Source organism: Giraffa tippelskirchi, chromosome 3 (assembly GCF_054371585.1).
Source record: "Giraffa tippelskirchi isolate mGirTip1 chromosome 3, T2T-mGirTip1v1.2.pri, whole genome shotgun sequence".
Lineage (NCBI taxonomy): Eukaryota > Metazoa > Chordata > Mammalia > Artiodactyla > Giraffidae > Giraffa > Giraffa tippelskirchi.
Window position 1 is genome coordinate 6,673,912 of NC_137277.1, and position 21,428 is coordinate 6,695,339.

General features: G+C 59.9%; 1 protein-coding gene across 7 annotated transcripts in view; it reads left to right on the top strand.

Annotated features, from left to right (window-relative positions):
- The window catches only part of SLC38A12 (solute carrier family 38 member 12), a 52,900-nt gene that overhangs the window by 28,481 nt on the left and 2,991 nt on the right, over positions 1-21,428 (top strand). For all 7 annotated transcript variants that reach the window (XM_081575164.1, XM_081575165.1, XM_081575158.1 and 4 more), the window contains one exon: positions 9,523-9,616. In XM_081575164.1, coding sequence (XP_081431290.1) covers positions 9,523-9,616 — 94 coding nt within the window. The remainder of the gene's footprint in view (positions 1-9,522; positions 9,617-21,428) is intronic.

Below are 21,428 nucleotides of genomic sequence, written 5' to 3' on the forward strand. Positions count from 1 at the left end.
ACGAAGAGCCCGATTCGCAGCACCACCCACTCTCCCTGCACAGAGATGGGAAGAGAAGCGGAGGGTGGGGTGCCCGCGCATCTGGCCAAGGTGCCAGCGGTGATGGCTCTGCTGCCTCCTGTCCCTGGGTGGGGGTCTCAGCAGAAGCAGTCAGATGCCAGCTGGTTCCTGGAGGCACCAACAGCCGTGCGGGTCCTGAGATCCACGGGGCTCACAGCCCACCCAGCCCAGGGTCACGTGGCTGGAGATGTGGGTGCTTTCTCCCAAGGGAGCCGAGGGGCAGGACTGATGGCCCAGAGAGTCCCCACCTGCCGTTAACTCGTAACACAGGTGCTTTCTCCCAAGGGAGCCGAGGGGCAGGACTGATGGCCCAGAGAGTCCCCACCTGCCGTTAACTTGTAACACACTCCATGATGCAGAGTGATACCCGCCCGCCTGTTCCCCTCAAGGCCTCCTGTTCTGAGGACCCATAAGGCCCAGTTGATCCTGGCCTGGCCCCGAGAACTGTTCCCCAGCCCCAGGATCACAAAGCCAGTGCCTCCAGCTTCCTTGTGTCTATGAGACAATGTGTAATAAGTTGGCCTGGCCCAGGCGGGGAGGAATGCCAAGTACCCCCTCCTCTCCCGTTCCTTGACATCCAGCAGAAATAGACCAGGGCCCAGAGCTGTTTCCAGTTCTCGGCAGACAGATTTCAGTAGCTGAAGAGTGGGACGCGGTGAACCAGGCCCACGGTGCCTGAGAAGTTCTCTCGGTGCCTCTGTTTGCTGAGCCTCAGGAGCGAGGTTGCCACCCTCTCCTGCAGCTTTCAAACCCTGCTGCCCTTTAGAAAAACGCTGCCTCCCTCTATGAGACCTGTCGTCATGTTCCCTGACCAGGGATCGAACCCGCAGTGGAAGCCTGGCATGTTATCCATTGGACCCCCAGGGAAGTCCCAAGGCCTGTTTCCTTCTTGCCGCAGAGGGTTGCCTGGGAGCCCGCCCCAGGCTCGTGTGCCTCCCTCGCTCCACGGGGCTCCCCGCCAGGGCCAGCTCAGCGTTTTCCCACGGCTGTCACCGCGCCCAGCTGGACGGGGACGTCCCTGCCCTGCCTTCTCTCCTCCAGCCCCCGGGACTTCCAGTTCTAGTGTTTCAAGGCCTTTTCAGATCTCACCCCATGGGAACCGGCTTCCACCGGGGGATTCGGGGGCACTCCTTGGGGCCCCAGGCGCCTGGACCACTTGTCCATGGAGAGGTGCCCCTCACCAGCCCCCTCCCCGCCGTCCAGCATGAGGCCTGCCCCAAGGTCATGAGGCTTTTCTGTCTTTGACTCTTTCAGCCTGGTTTTAGGTAAACCTGCCTGCCGTTTCCCTGCTCAGGACCCTTTAGAAATGCCTCTGTCTGTGTGAGACAGCTCTAAACTCCTCCACGAGATGTGGTCTGCTCTAATCTCTGGAACTTTCTCTCTCACCACCTCCTCACCCTCACTGGCCACTGACCCCCGCAGATGCTGGGCGCTTTTCACGGCTCTGCACCCCTTTCATGCCTTCCCCTTGCTACAGAGACTGATAGGCGCTCACTTACTCCAGGCTGAGTCAGGGGCTCCCCCCACCCCCCCATGCCGTGGCGTTAATCAGTCTCTCATCCACGTGCAGTTCCCAGGCCTCACTGGGAGCTCCTGAAGGCCCGGAGCTGCGCCTTGTCCACCTTTGGTTCCAGAGCCAGCGTGAGGCCGGCCACACACCGGGAGGTTGCTCTGTGAGCGTCCGAACGGACGGGACCCCTCAGGTGGCCTCCCCAGCCAGCCAGCCCTCCCTCTCCCAGGGTCCTGGGCCGTCCTCTGCTCCTCACTGCCGGGACAGAAGCTGCCCCTCGGTGAGGGCCTAGGGGCGCCCTGTCTTTGTGGGGGTGGGCGCTGCAGATAGCGGGGAGCAGTCGCCAGGAGGCTGAGGCTGGCTCACCGCCCGTCTCTGTCTCTGCCGCCCCTTGTCTCCTGGAACGTGAGCGGTGAAGTGTTAACGTTAGGACGAGTGCTGGCTCCAAAGTCAGGTCTTTTCCCCTGGCAGGGCCCCCAGCCTTCCACCTGTTTCACCCCGCCTCCCTCATCCTCCCACAGCCCCCGACCCTCCCCAGCTCCTTGTCATCATGTGCTTAAAGCCCACCTCGTGCAAGGTCAAGCTCCTCAGTCTTTCACCTGGAAGTGTGGGTTTGCACCACCACCACCCCACCCCCATCTCTCTGTTCACACTTGTAAGGAGCCAGGCTGTCCTTTATAAACCCCAGGGGCTTATCATCATTAGTGAGTGACTGCGTGGGTTTTCCACAATGTTTGTCTCCCCCTCCAGCACACACACAAACCACAAGGGTTGCAGCTTTGGCATCAAATCCTTGGAACCCTGCCCACCACCGGGTACCATCTGGCTCTTCAGCTGAGAAAGAGACAACACAGGCGCGCAGGCCTTTCCTCCAATCAGAGGGTGAGGGAGGTGGCAGCCGTGCCAGGCTAATGCCACTGGACCGGCCCAGCCCTCCTGCCCCCAGCACCCCCGGGAGCCAGCCTTGGAGGGGGTGGTGGAGAGACTCTCTCTGGGGCATAATCAAGGGAGGAGGTCAAGTGCTCTGCAGAGAGAATAGGCCTTGGATACAGACAGCCTAAGCTCTGAGCTCAGGTCTCAGCTGTCTTGGTTGTTATGAGATCATGGGCAAGTTAATTAGTCCCCCTCAACCTCAGTTTGTTTTTTTTTTCAAAATGAAGACAATAACCAACGTGTAGGGCATCAGGATTAAAAAGCAATCTTAGATGGAAGATGTTGTCGTGTTTGGGCTCTCAGTAGGCACCCAGTAATGTTGGTTCGGCCTTCTCTGGTGGCTCAGGGGTAAAGAACCCGCCTGCCGATGCGAGAGACGCCCCAGGGGCTTGGACCAGCCTGTGTCCAGCCCTCCCCTCTCAGATGGCACAGGCAGTCCCCGGAGCCCTCGTCTCAAGCAGTTGCTGCGTTGGCTCCGTCCCGGGGCCTCTTGGCTGTTCTCTTCCAGGCCACCCCCTCCCCACCCCAAACCAACCGACTCACATCCTCTGGGCTTGGACAGCTAGAGCTGAATGCACGTGCTGGGCTGGGAGCAACCACCCCTTCCGTGGCTCCTCCCCGAAGTCACTCTCCCAGACTCCCCCATCTCAGAGACAAATAGCGTTTTCACCCATCTTCTAGCAGAGGTGTTTCAGGTACCCCCTCCCTGGCCGGTCTGCATTGCTCCCCAGAAGCTACCCCCGGAGTTGCATCCTCTTCTGAGTTAATCAGGCTTGGGAACAGGTCTTTTCTCCCTGATCCCCAGGTCTGACGGGCGGTCGAGGTCCCACTATGTGGGTTTCGTTTCTTGCCTCTGTTCTGTAGCCCAGTGGCTGCTTAAGAACTCCCTGGGGGACCTGTAACTTCCGGCTCCTTGCTGGCTCTGCGCCCCCCTCTCCCGGGCTCTGCCTCCTCAGCAGGCACGCACTTGCCTTTGGACAGGAGCCACAGGTGTTATGTGTCTCGGCTCTCACTCAATCCGAGTGGGGCTGAATTGTTTGACAGGAGCCGACTTGGCTTTCTGCTGCAGATGTCATGAGATGATAGCGGGTTTCTAGAGCTGACTTCTGTGCTCCAGAAGCCTCTTTAGAGTGTCTGGGCCTCAAGCCTCCACTTTTATCTTCAGGCATCACCTGACTCTTTCATTCTATTCAGCAGGCATCTCCCAGGTACTTTCTGGGTGAGGTTTGGGGGAAGCCAGAGAGGGACCCAGGGACCCTAAGACGTGGCGACTTGCTCTAAGCAGCTCATTCGGGGGCTGGAGAGGCATCTGGCCTCCGTCTGTCTCCATCACCCCTTCTCCATGAGCTGAATGTATTTGAAGGATCGGTGAGTAAGAGCTTGGCAGCATCCGCATCGTGGCCAGGCTGGTCATCTGAAGGCCGGCAGCCTGTCCCGGCAGGAGCCCCATTGTTCCCACAACAGGGCTCCCCGTGCTCTCAGGATCAGCCGCCCACCGCCCGTCCTCCGCCCTCTGGAGGGAGATTGTCATTTCAGAAACCTCACCCTCTGTTTCCTGCGAAAGTGCTGGTCCGCCTGCAGCGTCCAGGCGGCCTCCTCTCAGTGGCACGCTGCCTCCCTGGTCCGCCTGCAGCGTCCAGGCGGCCTCCTCTCGGTGGCACGCTGCCTCTCCTGATAAGCTTTGCTCGTGTGTCACTGAGCGCCGTGCACAGGCCTGTTCTCCTTCCCTCACGTCCATCCTCTGCTCCGTGGGGATGAGCTTGAACTCGCCCTGCAGAGCGCTCGGGCTGCAGGTCATGCAGCAGGAGCAGTCCTGACCTAACGCTGTGTGGCAGGGGCACCTCACTTGGCTTCAGCTGTTTCCTGCACCCTGTCCCGGCATGTTGGGAGGATGGGTGGAGTTCACACCGTCCTCCCGCGAGGGTGTGCTGACCCTTGCTGGGGCCACGAGGCCAGGGCTGATGTTCACTGACTGCCTTCTCTGCACACGTGATGCGCTTTGGGACCTTCACGAGCACTCTGGGGTCTCACCATTAGCTGGGGTGCCCTCAGGACACAGACCCCCACCCTGAACGTGTGGCCCTGAAGCCTCCGGCCCCCACTCTGCCCCTCGCTGCCCCAGTGTGCACCTCCTCCTCGTGGCCGTATCATCAGACGTTGTAATTCAAGTCGGGAAGATGTAAACTCCCCAACCAAAACATTCACAGCCACTTGAGAAATAAAAATAGACTCCTTGAGCATGTCTTCACTGTACTTCAAGGGCACGTTGAAAGTTCAGTTCCCATTTAGGGATGAGTTCATGCTGAGTTGCCATTAACCCCAATTAACTCTTAACCCCTAGCTGCCCAACAAGGGCGGCCCTGTGATCGAGGCGTCTGTGTCCTTTGTCACTTGAAATGACCTCCAGGATCAGTCCAGAGGCTCAGCGGTGCCCTAGGTATGCGTGAACTGGCTCCCCGGGGCCCCGTGTACCGCGTAACCAGCCCAAGGGTCTCTGTGTGTTTAGGTAGATCCGGCAGCATGTTGCCCTTCACCCTTCCAGAACGTGTTGCTCCATCACCGCTGCTGGATTAACAGAGAAGTCCGAGCGCCCCCCACCCCCAGTCCTAGAGCATGGAGGTGCCGAGTGACTCTGCTGGCCTTTCATGCTGAAACTCCAGGGACTTCCCTGGTGGTTAAGACTCCGCCTTGCAATGCCGGGGACACGGGTTCAATCCCTGGCCCGAGAAGATCCCACGTGCCCTGGAGCAACTAAACCCATGTGCCACAGCGAAGACCTGAGGCAGCAAATAAATATTAAAAAAAACAAAACAGGGAACCTATGAGAATTTAAGTGGTGTGGTACCCACCGTGCGTTTGGTGATGCGGTCAGGAGCCCCCCAGTGAGGATGCAAACGTTTGGCGAAGCTGGCAGGGGAGACTGGCAGCTGAGTGGGCTTGAGAGGTGACAGAGAGAAGGAAGGTAGAGGGGGAAGGAGCAGTCACAAGGGGAGAGGCATGAGGGTGAGAACCAGCTGGAAGTGGGGAGAGGAGGCGTCCTGGCGGGGAAGCAGCCTCACACAGCGGGGAGCGTGCACATCACAGCGGTCGGGGGCGGGGGGCAGGGTCCGCTGCTTCCTGGGTCACCAGCCTCTGCAGACCCTCCGCCCCCTCATCAGCAAAGCGAGGCCCGGCCCCTGCCTGGTGACCGTTCTGCTGCTCATCTAGGCTGTTTCGTCACTGTCGCTTGTTGCAGGAGGTAGCTGGTGTCACGCTACAGATGGCCATGAAACCGTGCGTGCGTGTCGGGCACGAGCAGGTCTGCTTGGGGCTGAGCGTGGGGAGGGGACACGGGTGCCAGCGAGCTCGGGCCCCGGAGGGATCAGGACAGGCACACGGGGCTCCGGACGGCTCCCCAGTCCCGACCTGCCGCCAGCCCTCTGCCCACCTGAGTCCTCTCACTTTATGCATTGTTACCACTGTGACCTCCCCTCCCAACACACACACACACACCCCTCTGACTCCTCCCGGGCTCCCTGTGTCCGTCCCTTCCAAGACTGTAAGAAAGCACACTCCTGTGGTTTTAAGCTGTCAGGTTACAGCAGTCGCTGGACCTCAGCACAGAGGGTGAGGAAGGACTCGGGGGTTGTGGGAGCAGCCGGAGGTGGGTGGCGCCCTTAACCTGCCTGGGGACGCAGGTGGAGAGGCAGCCGTGTCGAATGTTGAGACTCCCGGTCAAGTTCGCCGAGCCCCCTGGGACACTGGGAGGGCCATGGCCAAGCGTGCTGGGGACGTGAGCCGCCTCCTGTCCACCAGGACCACCCGGATTCCGTGGGGCCTTCAGTGGGCGTCTTGACTCACCAGCCGGATGAGAGAGACCCAGACGCGGCCCTGTCTGCACCCTCCTGGGTCTCAGACTTTGTTCCCACGACCAGTTCGAAGGTTTCATTAGAGACCAAAGAATTCGTTCTTTTTGTTTGTCTGTTTTTTTAAAGAAACACATTTGGCCATGGCAGTTGGTGTCCCTGCCTCCTGTAATGAGTCCGGCTCGGAGAGGCCTTGAACAGATCCCTAGCTTGAACTGATCAATGGCATTTGGGTGTCTGGAAATGGCTCGGGGAGCCAGCTAATTTATAATGTGACACGGGTTGGACAGGAAAACCCAGGAGGACAGACTGTCTCCTGCCTTTTCATTCCTTCTTTGGGTAAAAAGAGAAGGGAAGACAGGCAATGCCACGCGTGGCTGTTCAGCATCCAGCAGTGAGCTCGGGCCAGCTGGACTCCCGGGACCCTGGGGCCGTGTCCCCACCCCACCCTGCCAGACCTCGCAGCCGCACCGCGGTGAGGCCATGCATGCCGCCGGCCGAGCCCCCTGCCCTTTCCCGCCCTGGATGCCGTATCTGGCTGAACCAATTTGCAGAGGACACCTGTTCCTTAATTAGCCCCAGCTTGCGCTGTGTCTCGGTCTGTGGTCCCGACCTGGGGGGATAAAGAAAGCACATTCCAGCCGCTGTCCAGCCACGGATGTCACAGCTGTTGACCTGATCTCCCCAAAGACCCCTTCACCACCTGCCGCGACCCTGAGGACAGACCTGTTGTCACACTCGTGGACCCAGAGAGCCCAGTGGGGCTGGACCCTCGTTCCCAGCCCGACTCACGCTCCCTGGCACTAGGTGGGCACCTCCCGTACATTTCCGGACTCCGCCCCTTTAAATGAAGGGTCTGTCAGCAGAGTCCCGTCTACAGGGGGGTATGCAATGGGGCCTCATGTGTAAAAGGATGTTGAGGTATCTCCCAAGGAGGAGGATGAAAACGGGGTCCCTCCTGGAGAGGAAACCTCGAGTGGCCCGCAGCAGCAGAATTCCCCACCTCCCTGCGGGGCAGGTTCTGTGATCTCCCTGTTTTTACACAGTGGAACCTTCTAAAACCCAGTCTTTAGGCCTCCAAGATGAGATCTGACCCCACACCATAAGCCACCCACCAAGAAAATGTCCAGCACCCACAGCTGAAGGTATCGCAGGTCAGAAGTGAAACACCCCAACTCCTGGCCCAGGCACACAGTCTAGTTTCAAGCAGCCCAGGGTCATTGGAGAACGTTTATGGCAGGTGGCTTGGTCCATGTTTTTCCACGTGATGTGTCCCGCCCCCATCCTTCAAAAGAGAAATTCATCAGTGGAAAGTTTCCCTGAGGTGGTAATTTTCCTAAGTGACTTGCGGATGGTGCTGCAGACAGACTGGCTCAGCTGGCCGAGAGCTGGTGACCCCTCACTTCAGTGTGTCCCTGGGCCATGCCTGCCATGCAGGAGACCAGAGTTTGATTCCTGGCTTGGGAAGATCCCCTGGAGGAGGGCATGGCAACCTGTTCCACTGTCCTTGCCTGGAGAATCCCATGGACAGAAGAGCCTGGCGGGCTACAGTCCATGAGATGGCAAAGAGTCAGACACGACTGGGTGACTGTCACCTCACTGTGTCCCCAGGCCGCAGGGGCTCCGGCGAGGACTGCTCGAGAGCCCTGTCCTCCGCCTCCTCCGTCACCCCGCCTGCTGAAACCGCTGCTCCTTCCAGAGCGGAAGCAGGGCTGGTTGTCGGCCCCTGGGAAGAAGCTCCTTCCAGAAGTCTCCCAGCCCCGGGGGACTGCCAAGAGGCCGTACCCACCCCAGCTAATTAGAGCCCTTGCTTAAGCTTCACTTTGGTCTTTCCTGCCGTTCTCACAGTGATGATGGACTTGGATTCATTCTCACAGTGATAATGGACTTGGATGAGCGGTCACAGCCTCTTCCACATCCTGCTCCCCTTCCAGGCGGGGGGAGTTGGGGGAGGGAAATGGGCTCACCCTCGACCCCTGTCGGGGGAGCCAGGGACTGGCCACCAGGCCAAGCAGCTGGGACATGTTCACCCGGATCCCAGGGCCAGCCCTGACTCCCCCAAAGCGAGCCCTGCTCCCCACTTTCGGGCTTGGCACCATCCGCCACATCTCTGGCGCGTGTCATTAGCATTAACGTGATAAAACGGCACAGTGTACATGTTAATAAGGTCTGCTGCCTCCGCTGCCGCTTCCGAGTGGCAGGTTGGAAATGGTGCCATCCTCGTAACTCCACCCAGCAGCTTCTAATCGCTCCACTCTCAGAGCAGCCGGCTTGGCATGAAGGTCCTCAGCTTCCCTCCGTCCCCAGCCCCAGTGTCTCCACAGGGCCACGTTTATCCGCCCCCCTGTTCTCTTTTGCAAAGAGGGTTCGGATTTCCCAGATCCCAGTTCTCGAAGGCCGGGTTTGAATTCTCCTTTGTTTTCCCCCTAAGGAAGCACTCGCTCTCCCCTGTTCTCCAGAGATGAAGGGCAGAGAGGGGGCCGGTGACGGCACCCCCACCGCTCCCACCCCCAATACCTGTCCACTCCAGGCTTCCTGCTGTTCCTAGCCCAGGATGTTTCTCTGACGGCTCTGTCCCCGGAGACACTGGCTCCGATTCTCCAGGCTTCACCTTTTCTCTGAATTCAAGATGTTGCTGATTACCGACATCCTGACTGAGCCTGTCCTCTGAACCATTCAGGATGGTGTCCTTCCCACTGTGCTGGGTCATCGGGGCCCCTGCGTCCCCGCCCCTCCATCCTTTCTTCCCAGTAAACCGTGAGAACCCGGGATGTACCTGGGGTTTGTTTTGGAACCTCATCTTCCTAACCTGTGCTCACTCCAGCCTGCTGCCGGGCCCGTGACCCCCTCGGTCAGCACTTACTGAGAAGAGAAGCAAGCAGGGCCATGTCCCCAAGAGATCACCTGGGATTTGCCTAGAAAGTACCCTCAGGACCACAAGTATGAGGAACATCAGAGACGCATGGGTCTCAGTTTCTGTTGCAGCCGTAGTCCTAGGAACTCACCAGGTGGTGCTGTCTGACCCCAGGGGGCCTCTGCCGTTCCGGGCGCTCACCTGGGTTAGGAGTGGTTAGGTGATGGCTGGAGGCTGCGGGAACAGTGTGCCCTCCCCACACGCTGGTGTGCCGCACGCGCCCGGCCTCTGCACCTTCTCACTCTCGTTTTTGTCACCAGGCCGTCTTCACGCTCCTCCTCGGACCCTTCACCTTCTTTGACATCCAGAAGACCAAGTACCTGCAGATCCTGACGTCCCTGATGAGATGGATCGGTGAGTCTGACAAGCATCTTGAGGTCTGCCTCGCTTCCCTCATTCCCAGTCTTCCCGAGACGGCCACGTGGGCTCGCAGCCAGGGCTGGAAGGTGAAGGGGGCTCCTGTGGACTCCCGAGGGCAGGGAGGAGGCAGGTGCTCTGTGCCTTTTTACTGGTGGAAAATTTTGTCCCAAAAAAAGATAAGTCACTTCGAGGTAATATGGCAAAGGCGGGGCTCAGCCCAGGACCACTTGTTCCAACTGTGCTGGGTCCCCACCAACCCAGAGGGGTGCTCCGGGGCTCCTAGAGGCCTGGGTGGGGCTGGGCCCCTTCAGGGCAGGAGAGCAGCTGCTGTTTGTTCTCATGGACACACCACGCGGCACAACCATAAAACCCAGCTACTAGGGCATAAAAAGACACCATAGTACCTTCCAACTGAGGCTGCAAAGAGCAAGACCCCCACTGTCCTCGGGGGAGCTCGGGGGTCTCCCCCACACCAGGTCGGCGGCTGGGAGTTCATTCACTTCCGACACCATCCTGTCAGTCACGTGGGAGGGCCGGGACCCACCTGGACCCACAACCAGAGGGCGTGCAGGCACTGTCACCCCCGTCCCCAGCAGGCGCTCTGGGATCAGTCACACACTGGTTTTGGTCTCAAAGCAAAGATGCTATTGCTGTTCCAGTTGATGGGCCTGGCAGAGGGGTCTCCCCAGCCCCCCAGAACCCCTGAGAGGGGCCCCCAGGGTCCCCGGGGGGCCTGTGTAGCGTGATGAGGTCCTGTCTGTGTGTGGTGAGCGGAGCCTGTGTTAGAAGAGAGAGGGTTATAGGAGGGAGAGAGGAGGCTGACGGTAAATAAGGGGCGGGGGTCTGGACACCAGGCGGCCCCAGGCTCGGGTCAGACCCGGCTCCCACCTGCAGAGGCCACACTGAGCTCCCAGTGCCAGCCGGGCCCCGGGGTCCTCGGGCACCTCCCGCAGCCCCTGCCCCTCCCGGTTCTGCTCTTGGGGTCCTCCACTTCCTCCAGGACGGGGCTCACGGAGTGGAACCCACGGCTCAGCTGCTTTAGAAAACAGGCTGCTCTTTCCCCCAGCGCGGGCCACCCCTGTCCCCTGTGACCCCGATCTGTTTCTCCTCCTCCTGGCCAGAGCCCCTCCCATGCTCAGGGCAGCGAGGGGACCGCAGGGTGCCTCCTCCAGTCTCCACCTGCAGCCCCTGGGGCCTCGGAGGCAGCCCCTGGCGGGGCGAGGCGGCCGTGGCCTTGAGAGAGGGCCGAGGCGGAGAACGGCCCGTGGAGGTGGCCTGGGGTGGTGACATGGCTGTCTCTGCGAGTCCCTTGCCCCTCTTCTCCCTCTGATCCGAGAGATAATCAATTGGCCGCAGCCTCTCCACCAGCTCAGGCCTGTCGTTTTTCTCCTCGAGAGAGTCAGGCCTCTGGGCTCGAAAAGGAAAGCCATGTCTGACACGAAGCCCTCTCGGGTGGAAGCCCAGCCACCCAGTGACGTCAGCCCTCTAACAGGTAGCTGAGCCCGGGGTTCAGTTCCCAGCCCGGGGCGCTGGAGCCACCCGGGCACTTTCCTTTGCAGACCTGCTCGAAGGGGTCTCCTCGGTCCTGACCCCAGAGCACAGGGCAGAGCAGGATGGGGGGGACAGGGAGCAGAGATCGTTTACCCGGGGAACCGCCAGGCAACCCCGCCGTGGGAGGGAGCGAGTCACCCCTGCCTGTGGGATATCATGCGGTGGGGGGGGGGTCTCGCTTCTGGCCCCAAATGACCCCACTTGATTTTTCTAGAACTCCTCCAGAGGCAGTGAGCACCCTGGCCCTGTTTTTCCCCTCGAGTGTGTGCCAAGTTGTCAGTTTGCGACGAACCCCCTCTTCATTTTGCTGCTGAATGGCAGCTCTGTGGCCGTGTCCCCCCGCCCCCACCTCCCCACTTCCCGCCCACCCTGTCTCTCCCCGCCGCCCAGATTAGGGCCCAGGATGTCCGGGGGAGCGGCGCGGGGAGGGCAGATAGGGTGGCAATCAGCTGGCTTGGGTTCTTGGAAGGCACAGGGAAGAAGAAACACCGAAGGGACCGGAAAATCATAAATAGATGTGCTGAGCCGGAAGCTTTCTCGTGCGTAATTAGGAGTTTGTTCTGCCATCTGTTGAGGCCAGGGCAGACTGCAGGGACCCTGCCTGAGCACAGGCCCCCCCCCCCGCCAGAGCTCCAGACGAGCTGAGAAGCCTGCGGGCCGGTCCCTCCAGGGCATCGGCCATGCCCTCTGCCAGAAGCCCCTGGTTGGGACCTAAAGGGCCGATGGCCTTTGCAAATAGCCACGTTGTCAGGAAAACGTCAGAATGTGTCTGACAAGCACCACCATTGGTTTCTTTTGCTGGTCAAATAAGTTCTGGGGAGACCAGGCGGCTGAGTTTGGGAGACCCGGAAGATACAATGGGACTGTGGAGAATGCACAGTGCTCCAGCATCCAGACACCAGCCCTGTGCATGCCCTCACCATCGTCATCTCTGGCCACTACGTCTCAGGAGCGGCCCCAGAGTGAGCCTCCCTTGGGGCTATCCAGGAGGTCAGGGATGTGGCCCCAACCACCCCAGAAAGAGCTGTGTCCCTGGGTATCCCCACTGAGATCTGGGAGCGTTGCTGGCTGCCTCTGTCCAGCCTCCCCTCCCGCACACCCCCCGGCCCAGCGCTGGGCCCCAGGCCCACCAGATGGGATGCCTCCCTGCTCTCCACCAACCTCACCCCCACGTCCTCAAGGAAAGCCCAAGCCTACCAGAAATGAGACGCAGGCCGACCTCACAGAGAGGCCGGGCTTCCTCCTAACTCCTAGTTCTCACCATCAGCCATGCGTCTACCAGGGACACTTAGGGGACGCAGACGACAGTGCTGTCCTTCAGGCCCGCAGTCCCAGCAGCTGTGACCCCAGAGCTGGAGCCTCCAGCTGCTTAACCGACCGCTGCGGACCGTGGCCCCTGGACTGCCCAGGGCAGGGGGCAGGGGGGCGGCTCTCAGGCTGGAAGGGGCCACAGCGGCAGCATCACTTCACCCCCATTACCGACATCCCCCCCACGCCCCACCCCCGGCAGACACCTCCCGCTTGGGGACACAGCTGGCTCGGCTCAGGGCGCCCCATTCAGTGTTATTAAAAACCTGCTTCTTTCTAATAAAGGCAGCTCTGGCGCGGCAGCCCTCCTTGGACTGGGCTGTCAGGGACCCACAGGGCTGCCTTCCCTCTGATCGTGTATTCAGAGCAGCACCACGCGCGTTATTCCCGTCTCTGTGCTCCCCTCAAAGTGGGTCAGGCACCATCCCCCACAACGGTCTGTGCATACGCCGGAGCCGCGTGGATTTCCTCGGCCCCCGCATGCCCCACCTCCCCCGGCAGGTGCCCCAGATTTGTCCTCCAGGCCAAGCCAGCAGGGAGAGGGGGGACCCGGGGCTGCTGGCCTGAGTGGCAGAAGGTCCCCGGGAGGGGACATCACCCGGGAATATGAGGGCTCCGATTTTGCCCGTCCCCAGAATTATCTGTGGCCGAGTGGCCAGCTCCCCCATGGATCCATGACTGATCTCAGCCGAGCGTCTCCTGGTGGGACTGCTCTCATCCGTCACCACCGGCAGCCCAGGGTCGTCCACGCCTGGGCCATCTGTTGCCCACATCCTGTTGGCTCGACAGGCCAACTCGGTGTTTGAATTCCTTCATGGCCACTCAGTGCCGTCCCCTCACGCAACTGGTGCTTCTCAGAAGGCCAGGAAGGAGCCCCCCCCCGCTCCTAAATGAAAGTAGCACAAGGACCCCCCATCTACCCTCCCAGCCCGGCCTCGTCCTGAGCCTTTGCTGCTGCTCCCTCCCTGACATCCCCCGCCTCGGGCCCCTGTCCAGGGCTCTCCTCGTGTCCAGCTTTCACTTGTTACACAGCCAGCAGAGGGAATCGAGGAAAACCTTTCTATGTATGTTTCACTCTGGTCTTAATTTTATTCTTGGTTTTCCAAAAGTTCTCTCTGCAGACGCAGAAGTTAGTTGAAAGGAGAAGAACCGGAGGATGCTGTCTTAAGGCTCTTAGGGTAGAGAGGACACTTAATTAAAGCTTGCTGAAGGGCCAGCCGCCTGTCACCAAATGACCCCTTTCATTAGCGGCAGGGCTGACCTGAGAGCTCGGCTTGGCCTCAAGCAGAGACCCTGGCTGGTTCTCCCCTCTGAGTGGCCTCTGCTGTCGGCAGCTCTGCCCTGCGTGTGGCCAACACTTATGCTGACCTGGCCTTCAGGCAGGGACTCCTGCTCGTCCAGGAGGTCAGCAGGCCAGCTGCCTGGACTCCAGCAGAGGAAGGGTGATGAGGCCCAGACAGGCAAGATGCCTGACGGACGAGGGTTACAGGCACGCTTCTGCTCAGAATCAGGCTGCCTTCGGGCCAGGGTGAACCGGAGCCAGGCAGCCAGGTCCAGTGGCCGTATTGGGGCAGTTGTGGCCCCAGGGAGCCCCACGCCCTTGTCACAGCACTGCCTCCCTTCTTTCTTGCCTTCCTGGTTTCTCTCTGCATCCAGCCACTGCTCATCAGCTGCCTTAGTGGGCTCAAGCTATCGTAACGATACCGTAGACTGTGTGGCTTAAACAGCAGAGGTCTATTTTCTCAGTTCTGGAAGCTGGAAACGCAGGGTCAAGGAGCCTTCAGGGCTGGTTTCTGGTGAGACCCCCCTCCCTGGCTCGTAGATGACCGATGACCACCTGCTCGCCATGCCGCCACGTGGCTTTCCCTCTGTGTGTGCGGACAGCACATGCTCTGTCTCCCTCTCTCTCTTTTTAAGAGCACGTGGGCCTTGCCTGGTGATCCAGTGGCTAAGAGTCTGCCTTTCAGTGCAGGGGACACGGGTTTGATCCCTGGTCTGGGAATATCCCACCTGCTGCAGAGTAGCTTAAGCCCGCGCACCCTAGAGCCGGTGCTTCGAAACAAGAGAAACCCGAGCACCAGAACAAAGAGTAAGCCCCGCTCATCCCAACTAGAGAAAGCCCACGTGCGCTAATGAAGACCCAGAGCAGCCAAAAATAACTAAATAAAACTTTTTTTTAATTTCTTTAAAAAAAAAAAGAGCACGTACCCCATCAGATTAGGGTCCACCCTTATGACCTCATTTGACCTGTAACAGCTCTTTAGCGGCCCCGTGCCCAGCCGCACTGGCAGGCGGATTCTTTCCAGCACCCTCCTGGGAAGCACGCAGTCACCCCAGGTGCGGTCACATCAGGGGTTAGGGCTTAGACATACAAATCCGAGGGGGAAGTAGCAAGGAGAAAAGGCTTAGAAAGGACTGAGCCGCCTTCAGGAAAGGTGACAGTGTAGAAGTTTTATGTTTCTGGTCTCCCCGAAGGAGATTAGTCCGCCCGCCAGCCAGAGGCCCCTGGGCTGCGCTCTCCCAGCGATTACAAACCTGAGCTGGCTCAGACAGCTTAAGAAGGAAGAACCAAGAGCCTGCCCTCCCAGCTGCCACTTGCCATGCCTTGAGGGTGTGGAAAGTCGAAGGAAGAAAAGGCCAGAGCTCTTGATTTTGTACTTAAGGCTTGATTGCTTCAGAAACTCAAATACCTGCCCTTGATCAACAACCCACTCCTCCTGACACCCTTGAGGCTCTGCCCTGAGTCCTTCCGGAGCAGAACCTCCGTCCCCTAAGTTGATTACTTAAATGCCCTTCTCTTCTGCCTCTGAGATGATAATGATGCCCACCGAGCTAGAATCCTCTGGAAACCTCAGGGGCTGATCCCGCAGGAAAAGGCAGTCAGATCTACAGTCCCTTCCTTCATCGAAACCCAGGGGACTTGTGCGAGGTACGCCGGCAAGGCCAGCGATCACAGAATGTCTTGTGGGCCTGGCACGAAATCCGACCCAGGGCCACGATGCTTCTGGAGCTGAGTGCATCTGCTCAGGGGCCTTGCTTCCCTTCTCCCCCCAAGGGAGCCCCTCCCAGCCAGAGAGCGAGTGTGTCCTTGCGTCCTGTCCTCTTGGGGTGTGAAAGGAGCCCCAGCCCCGACCACAGCCCGAGCTCAGGTGGGAGGGCGATGACTGGAAGGATGGGCCAACACGAGTGCCGAGGAGCCCAAACAATTCCCTTCTGGTTCCCACCCAGCCCCGTACAGAGAGCACACGCCGAGCCCCCATGGACGACCGGGCGGTGGGGACAGCCTGGCCTTGTGTGACCTTCGGTGGAGTAGGAAGAGGTGGCTCTGGTTCATAGAGCAGGTGTGAGCAGCCTGCCCCGGGTCCTCCTCGACCCCTAGAGATTAGCTGACACCTGGGCCAGAGACGCTCAGCAGGGAAGGGTCATGACTGGGACTCGACCTGAGTGAGGTTGTGGGTTGACCCCAGGACCCTCCTTGAGCAAAAGGACAATTAGGTGAGGACTTGGGGTTTACAGGTTTTCCTGCTGGCCTGGGCTATCCAGATGGGAAATAAGGTTTCTGTGATGATAAAAGGGACAGACACGTTTTTGAGTGATTGCTGTGGGTCAGGCCCTGCCCTGTGCCTTATGCAGTTCAGTTCAGTCGCTCAGTCGTGTCTGACTCTTTGCGACCCCATGGACTGCAGCACGCCAGGCTTCTCTGTCCATCACCAACTCCCAAAGCTTACTCAAACTCATGTCCACCGAGCCAGTGATGCCATCCAACCATCTCATCCTCTGTCATCCCCTTCTCCTCCTGCCTTCAATCTTTCCCAGTATCAGGGTCTTTTCCAGTGAGTCAGCTCTTCGCATCAGGTGGCCAAAGTATTGGAGTTTCAGCTTCAGCACCAGTCCTGCCAATGAATATTCAGGACTGATCTCCTTTAGGATGGACTGGTTGGATCTCCTTGCCTTGCAGTCCAAGGGACTCTCAAGAGTCTTCTCAAACACCACAGTTCAAAAGCATCAATTCTTCTTCACTCAGCTTTCTTTATAGTCCAACTCTCACGTCCATACGTGACTATTGGAAAAACCATAACTTTGACTAGACAGATCTTTGTCGCCTTTTTACATAACATCTTATTCCATCTCCCCGTGCCCACGAGCATCTCCCTTTTTTAAAGGTGATGAAACAGAGGCAGTGAGAAGTGAAGTGACCACCCCAGGCTCACACAGTTCAGTGACAGGGTCAGGAGTTGAACCCAGTGTAACTTGAGGACTTAAGCTCGTTCAGAAGAAAAGCAGTGGCCCCCTCCCTCCTTCTTGTTCTCTCCGAGGGGTTAGAGCTTTCCTGGCTGAGCTGCCGCTCACACCCCTCACCTGCGTGTCCTGGGAACCTGCCCAGTAGCTCTCTGTTCCCAGCCAGTCCTATTGTATAAGGAACAATTGCCCAGCCACTTGTCCTGCTTTTAGGGCCGAGAAACTGCTTGATCTTCAGTATTCTCAGCTCAGGCTGGCGTTACCCCATCAGCTCCTCCCAGCCCTCCTGAATCTCAGGGTTGGGGCCTGGGGGCAGTCCAGCTCTGAAGACCCAACCTCCAAGGGCACTGGGGGTTGAAGGAGGATGCTGGATTCTCTCCAGGACCCAGCTCCCCACCCGGAGCGCCGGTGCCCGAGCTGGGATGGGCACCCATGGCCATTCGTAATCATCAGCCATGGCACGCTGGTTCCCCACTTCCCCCTGACAGCCTCCTTGACGGATGGCCTGCGCCTCACACGTGTGGGAGCAGAGCCACTCGCGGGGCTCCGAGAACAGCAGGGTGTGTGGGGGCGGCATCTGGGGCCAGGCCCAGAGCTCAGGGAGGGAGGTGGCACCAGGCCCCTCCCGGGCAAAGCACGGCACAGCGCTGGCCCGGAGGGAGGGGCTGGGCTGCTGGCACGGCCCCCACCCGGGACACCGCTGGAAGGAGTCCTTGGCTTCACCCTTGGCCCTCAGTCGTGTCTCCTCATGTTTGTGTTCTTCGGGGATCAAGGATGAGGGGCCTGGCCTTAGTGGGCATGCGTCCCCTCTCCTCCCGTGACAGCTGTGTTCCTTCCAGGGCCCACAGAGGAGACAGCAGGGGTCAGGGCTGGGCTCGGGCCGCTGAGCAGAGTCCCCCCACCTTCCAGAGGAGCTCTGTTCTAGCTCGAACGTTTACCCAAACGTCCCTCTGACTCAGTGACCCAGGACCAGAGGCCACTTCCGAAACGCCCCCCAGCCCCACCCAGCAGTGCGTCCCCTCCCCTCTGCCGGGCAGGCCACCCAAGTGGTCACAGCTCCGGGCAACTGAGAGCTCACTTTTCCTTGGGCTTTTTAAAGACAACACAGGTTCACACCTCAGTCCTGTGTCTTTTAAGTGTCATGTGCAAATCAGGGCAGGTGACCAAGGGGCGTTTCTCAGCTAAGCACCCTAGGGGCCTCGCTGATGACTTAACTGTCATGAGCCTGGGTCTTGGTATAACATTTTACCTTGACCACCATACTTAAGGCCTCCGATGTCCCCGGGACGGAAAGCTGGCAATGACATGACCCCACTGACCCGACACTGCCAACTGGACATGCCTGAGCCGGAGGGCCCGCCCTGGTGTAAATTTTACTTTCAACCTGACCTCCTCAGAAAAGGAATCAGGGAGATGTCTCCTCCAAGCTGTCCGCTCAGGGATCAGGCTCTGTACAGAGATTAGGACCTGACTCCCGCTCCTGTCTCTCTGCCTTGTCTCTGCCCCTCCCTCCCAAGGCGATGCAGGAGCAGCTCAAGGTGGATCAATACTCTGAGGGTGGAACAGGGCATGGAAGCAAATGACGTCCAGGGACCCTGACCCCGTCACCGCTCCCTTCAGGCTGACCCTCCCCTCCTGCACCACGATGGGGACAGCCCAACGGGTTCTCCCGAACCGACTCTGGCACGTGGTTCCCCTCTGTGACCCCCAGGTGATCTTCTCTCCTGGCTTGGACCTCCTGAGACCGGGCTCTCCGCATCTCCCCATTGTAGCTCACGTGGCTGTTAGCTGGTCCTTTCTTTTGTTGTCATTTCTCCCCTATAAGTTCCACCTGGTGGGCCCCCTGGACTGTAGGCCCTAGAAGGACTAGGACCATTCCTGTTGGCACAGGGCACCATCCACAGATGCCCAGAGTAGTTATCAGCACAGGGGACCCTCAGGACATCACCGCTAAATGAATGAATGGTCCCGGTGAGCACCCTGATTCACACAAAACAGGGTCAGTTGTTTTTCCCCAGGCTGGTGCCGCCGATATTAAAAGAGAAGCCTTCTGACCCCGCTTTTCACCTTGCAGCTGCCCCTTCCGAGGCCGACAGCCACTCCTTGGGCGACGTGTGTCAGGCCCCCAGCTGCTCCCCCCACCCCCAGGGCTGCCTCCCCAACAGCTCGCCGCACCTCCTCCCCACTCCTTGGAGCAGGACGCCTGGTGCGGGATGCAGGTGGAAATGGATGGCCGCAGATTGCGACCCCAGCCATCATGTGGGCTCTCTGAACGCAGCCTGTGAGGCACGGAGAGAAGCCCAGCCCGCCGTGCGTGCCCCGGGGAACTGCAGGTCCTGCCCGCCCAGACGTCAGGATGCTCGCTGCCCCGTCCCCTCTCCCACGCGGCCACGACCCGGGGGCACGAGCTGTCCGTGGTGGCGCCCAAGCGCCCTGGGCATCCCGTGTGCATTCAGAGCCCTGCTCTCCTCCGTGCTTCCTGGCCGCAGCCGTCGCTCACAGCCTGTCACCCTCGTTTCATCTTGATTTACGATCAGACCCGATGAGTTTTTGGAGCAGCCATCTCCCGGGGATGAGACAATCAATCCAGGAGACGGCTGTTGAACTCGGCTCCCCTGGCAGCCTGGAGGAGGGAAGGGCCCGGAATGAAGGAGCGTGGTTCCGAGGGCAGGACCAGGCAGCTCCGGGGAAGCCGGGCCTTGCACCCCCGGCGCCAGGACCCCTCAAGGTCAGAGCCACCCATGAGGACCAACCAGATAGCTCGTTCTGCAGTCAGCAAGCCAGTTTCTGCCTGCGTTTCTTACCATGTCTTGGAGACTTAGAGCTGAGGAGGAAGATGAGTAGAGACGCGCCAGCCAGCCTCCTAGCTGGAGGGAGCAGGAATAGGCCCACGTCCAAACAGCCAGCTTCTCCTGCCTCCTGCACGCCCACCAGACCCAGGGCCCCTCGGCCAAGCAACAGAGCGCTGGAGGTTTTCCCACGTACCTTTTTCACAGCACGCGCCAGCCTCAGCCTGGGCCAGGAGTAGCGGCAGGTCACCACCAGACACTCGGGTGATGGCATGGCGGGACTGAGCTCCTGCCTTGTAGCAGCTGCCCCCTTGGCCTTGGCCCTGCCTCAGGTGGCTGACCTCTGCTAGCAGAACTGTCAGCTGCAGCCTCTTGACTAGCTAATCACCAGGTGGGCCCAAGGCCAGCTGTAGCCACCTCACCTGCTCAGCTCTGCTCCGTAACCCTCTCTGGCCCAGGGCAGACTCCCTGCCTACTCGCTTCAGTCGTGTCCGACTCTTTGTGACCCCATGGGCTGTAGCCCACCAGGCTCCTCTGTCCATGGGATTCTCCAGGCAAGAATACTGGAGTGGGTTAGCATGCCCTCCTCCAGGGCAACCAGGGATCGAACCCGTGTCTCCTATGGCTCTTGCATTGCAGGAGGATTCTTTACCACTCAGCCACCAGGGAATCCCAAGACTCCCTGGCACGTGGGGGACTCCACCTCCACTGTGTCCAGGCTTTCCCCTGGGTACCCCCCACCCACCAGCCATCACATCCTGCCCCAGTGCACTTCCTGGAAGCAGCTTTCCTACACAGATCTCTGACTCGCCACGCCCCCCCAAGCCCCCCGCCGCACCTGCCCCGAGAAAACAGACGAGCCAGACCACCGGGGTCTTAGGTGTCCCCGAGGGGGGAACTGGGTCGCCGCTTCCCCTTGACTGACCAGTGCTGGCAGGACCTGTGATGCCCTCGGTCGTGGGGCCCCCGGAATCAGGAGCAGCAGGGACGGGTGTGGCTGAGAGCCTTAGAAACAAATCATCGTCTTTATTGGCAATTTCCACAGCCTGTTCCCTGGCTCCCCTCCTCCCGACTAATGCCCGGTGGCGTCAGCAGCTCCGATTAAAAGTAAGAGATGACAGTTCCATCCGTCCTGCTCCCAAGTGCCACTGTGGGCAGACGGCCGTCTGGCTTCCCGCGCGTCCTCGGAGAAAGGGCTCCCTTCCGGGGAGCGGACGGTGTGACCTGGCCTGAAGGGCACAGTGGGGAGACCCCCAGCCTCCCACCTGGGGGGAGCCCCCCGAGCCTGCGACGGCCTGGCAGGCGGGAGCCACGTGGCCGGCAGCCAGTCTGTTCAGCCCCTGTCCCTTCCCCCTCGTTTGTGTCACTCCTCGAGAAATGTCAGGGTCACAGTGGGCTTTTCCTGAGCGGAGGGGGCCCAGGCTGGAGGGGCTGTCAGTTCTGGTCTGAGCAGGGACAGCAGGGGTGTGTGGACTCTGGCACTGGAGACAGGAATGCCGGGGTTCTCTGGATGTGCGGAGTGGCTAACGGTGGCAGTTCTGGGAACTCTGGATAACAGATTCGGGAAGCCAGAGACTCAGCGTCCACAGGATCCTCAAGTGCGTCTGTCTTCCAGGCGCTGACGTTCAGGAACACCGTCTCGGGGCGTGAGGCCTGCAGAGGGCCGCTGTAAGAGTGCAGCCAGCCCGGAGCTCTGTCTGCTCTCAGCAAAGTCCCTGATCCTCTTCCCTTTCTGCAGCACACCCCGGGCAGAGTCGCTTCCTGTCCCCTACCTGTCCAGGAGAACACAGCCTCAGCCTCCAGCCTTGGCCTCCGCTCCCCCAGCATTGGTCCCCAGTGCTGTTTCTTGCCTCGAGTGACTCTGGGTACCATCCTCTGCCCAGGGCTGCCGTCCATCCATCCCCCCGACCACCACCACA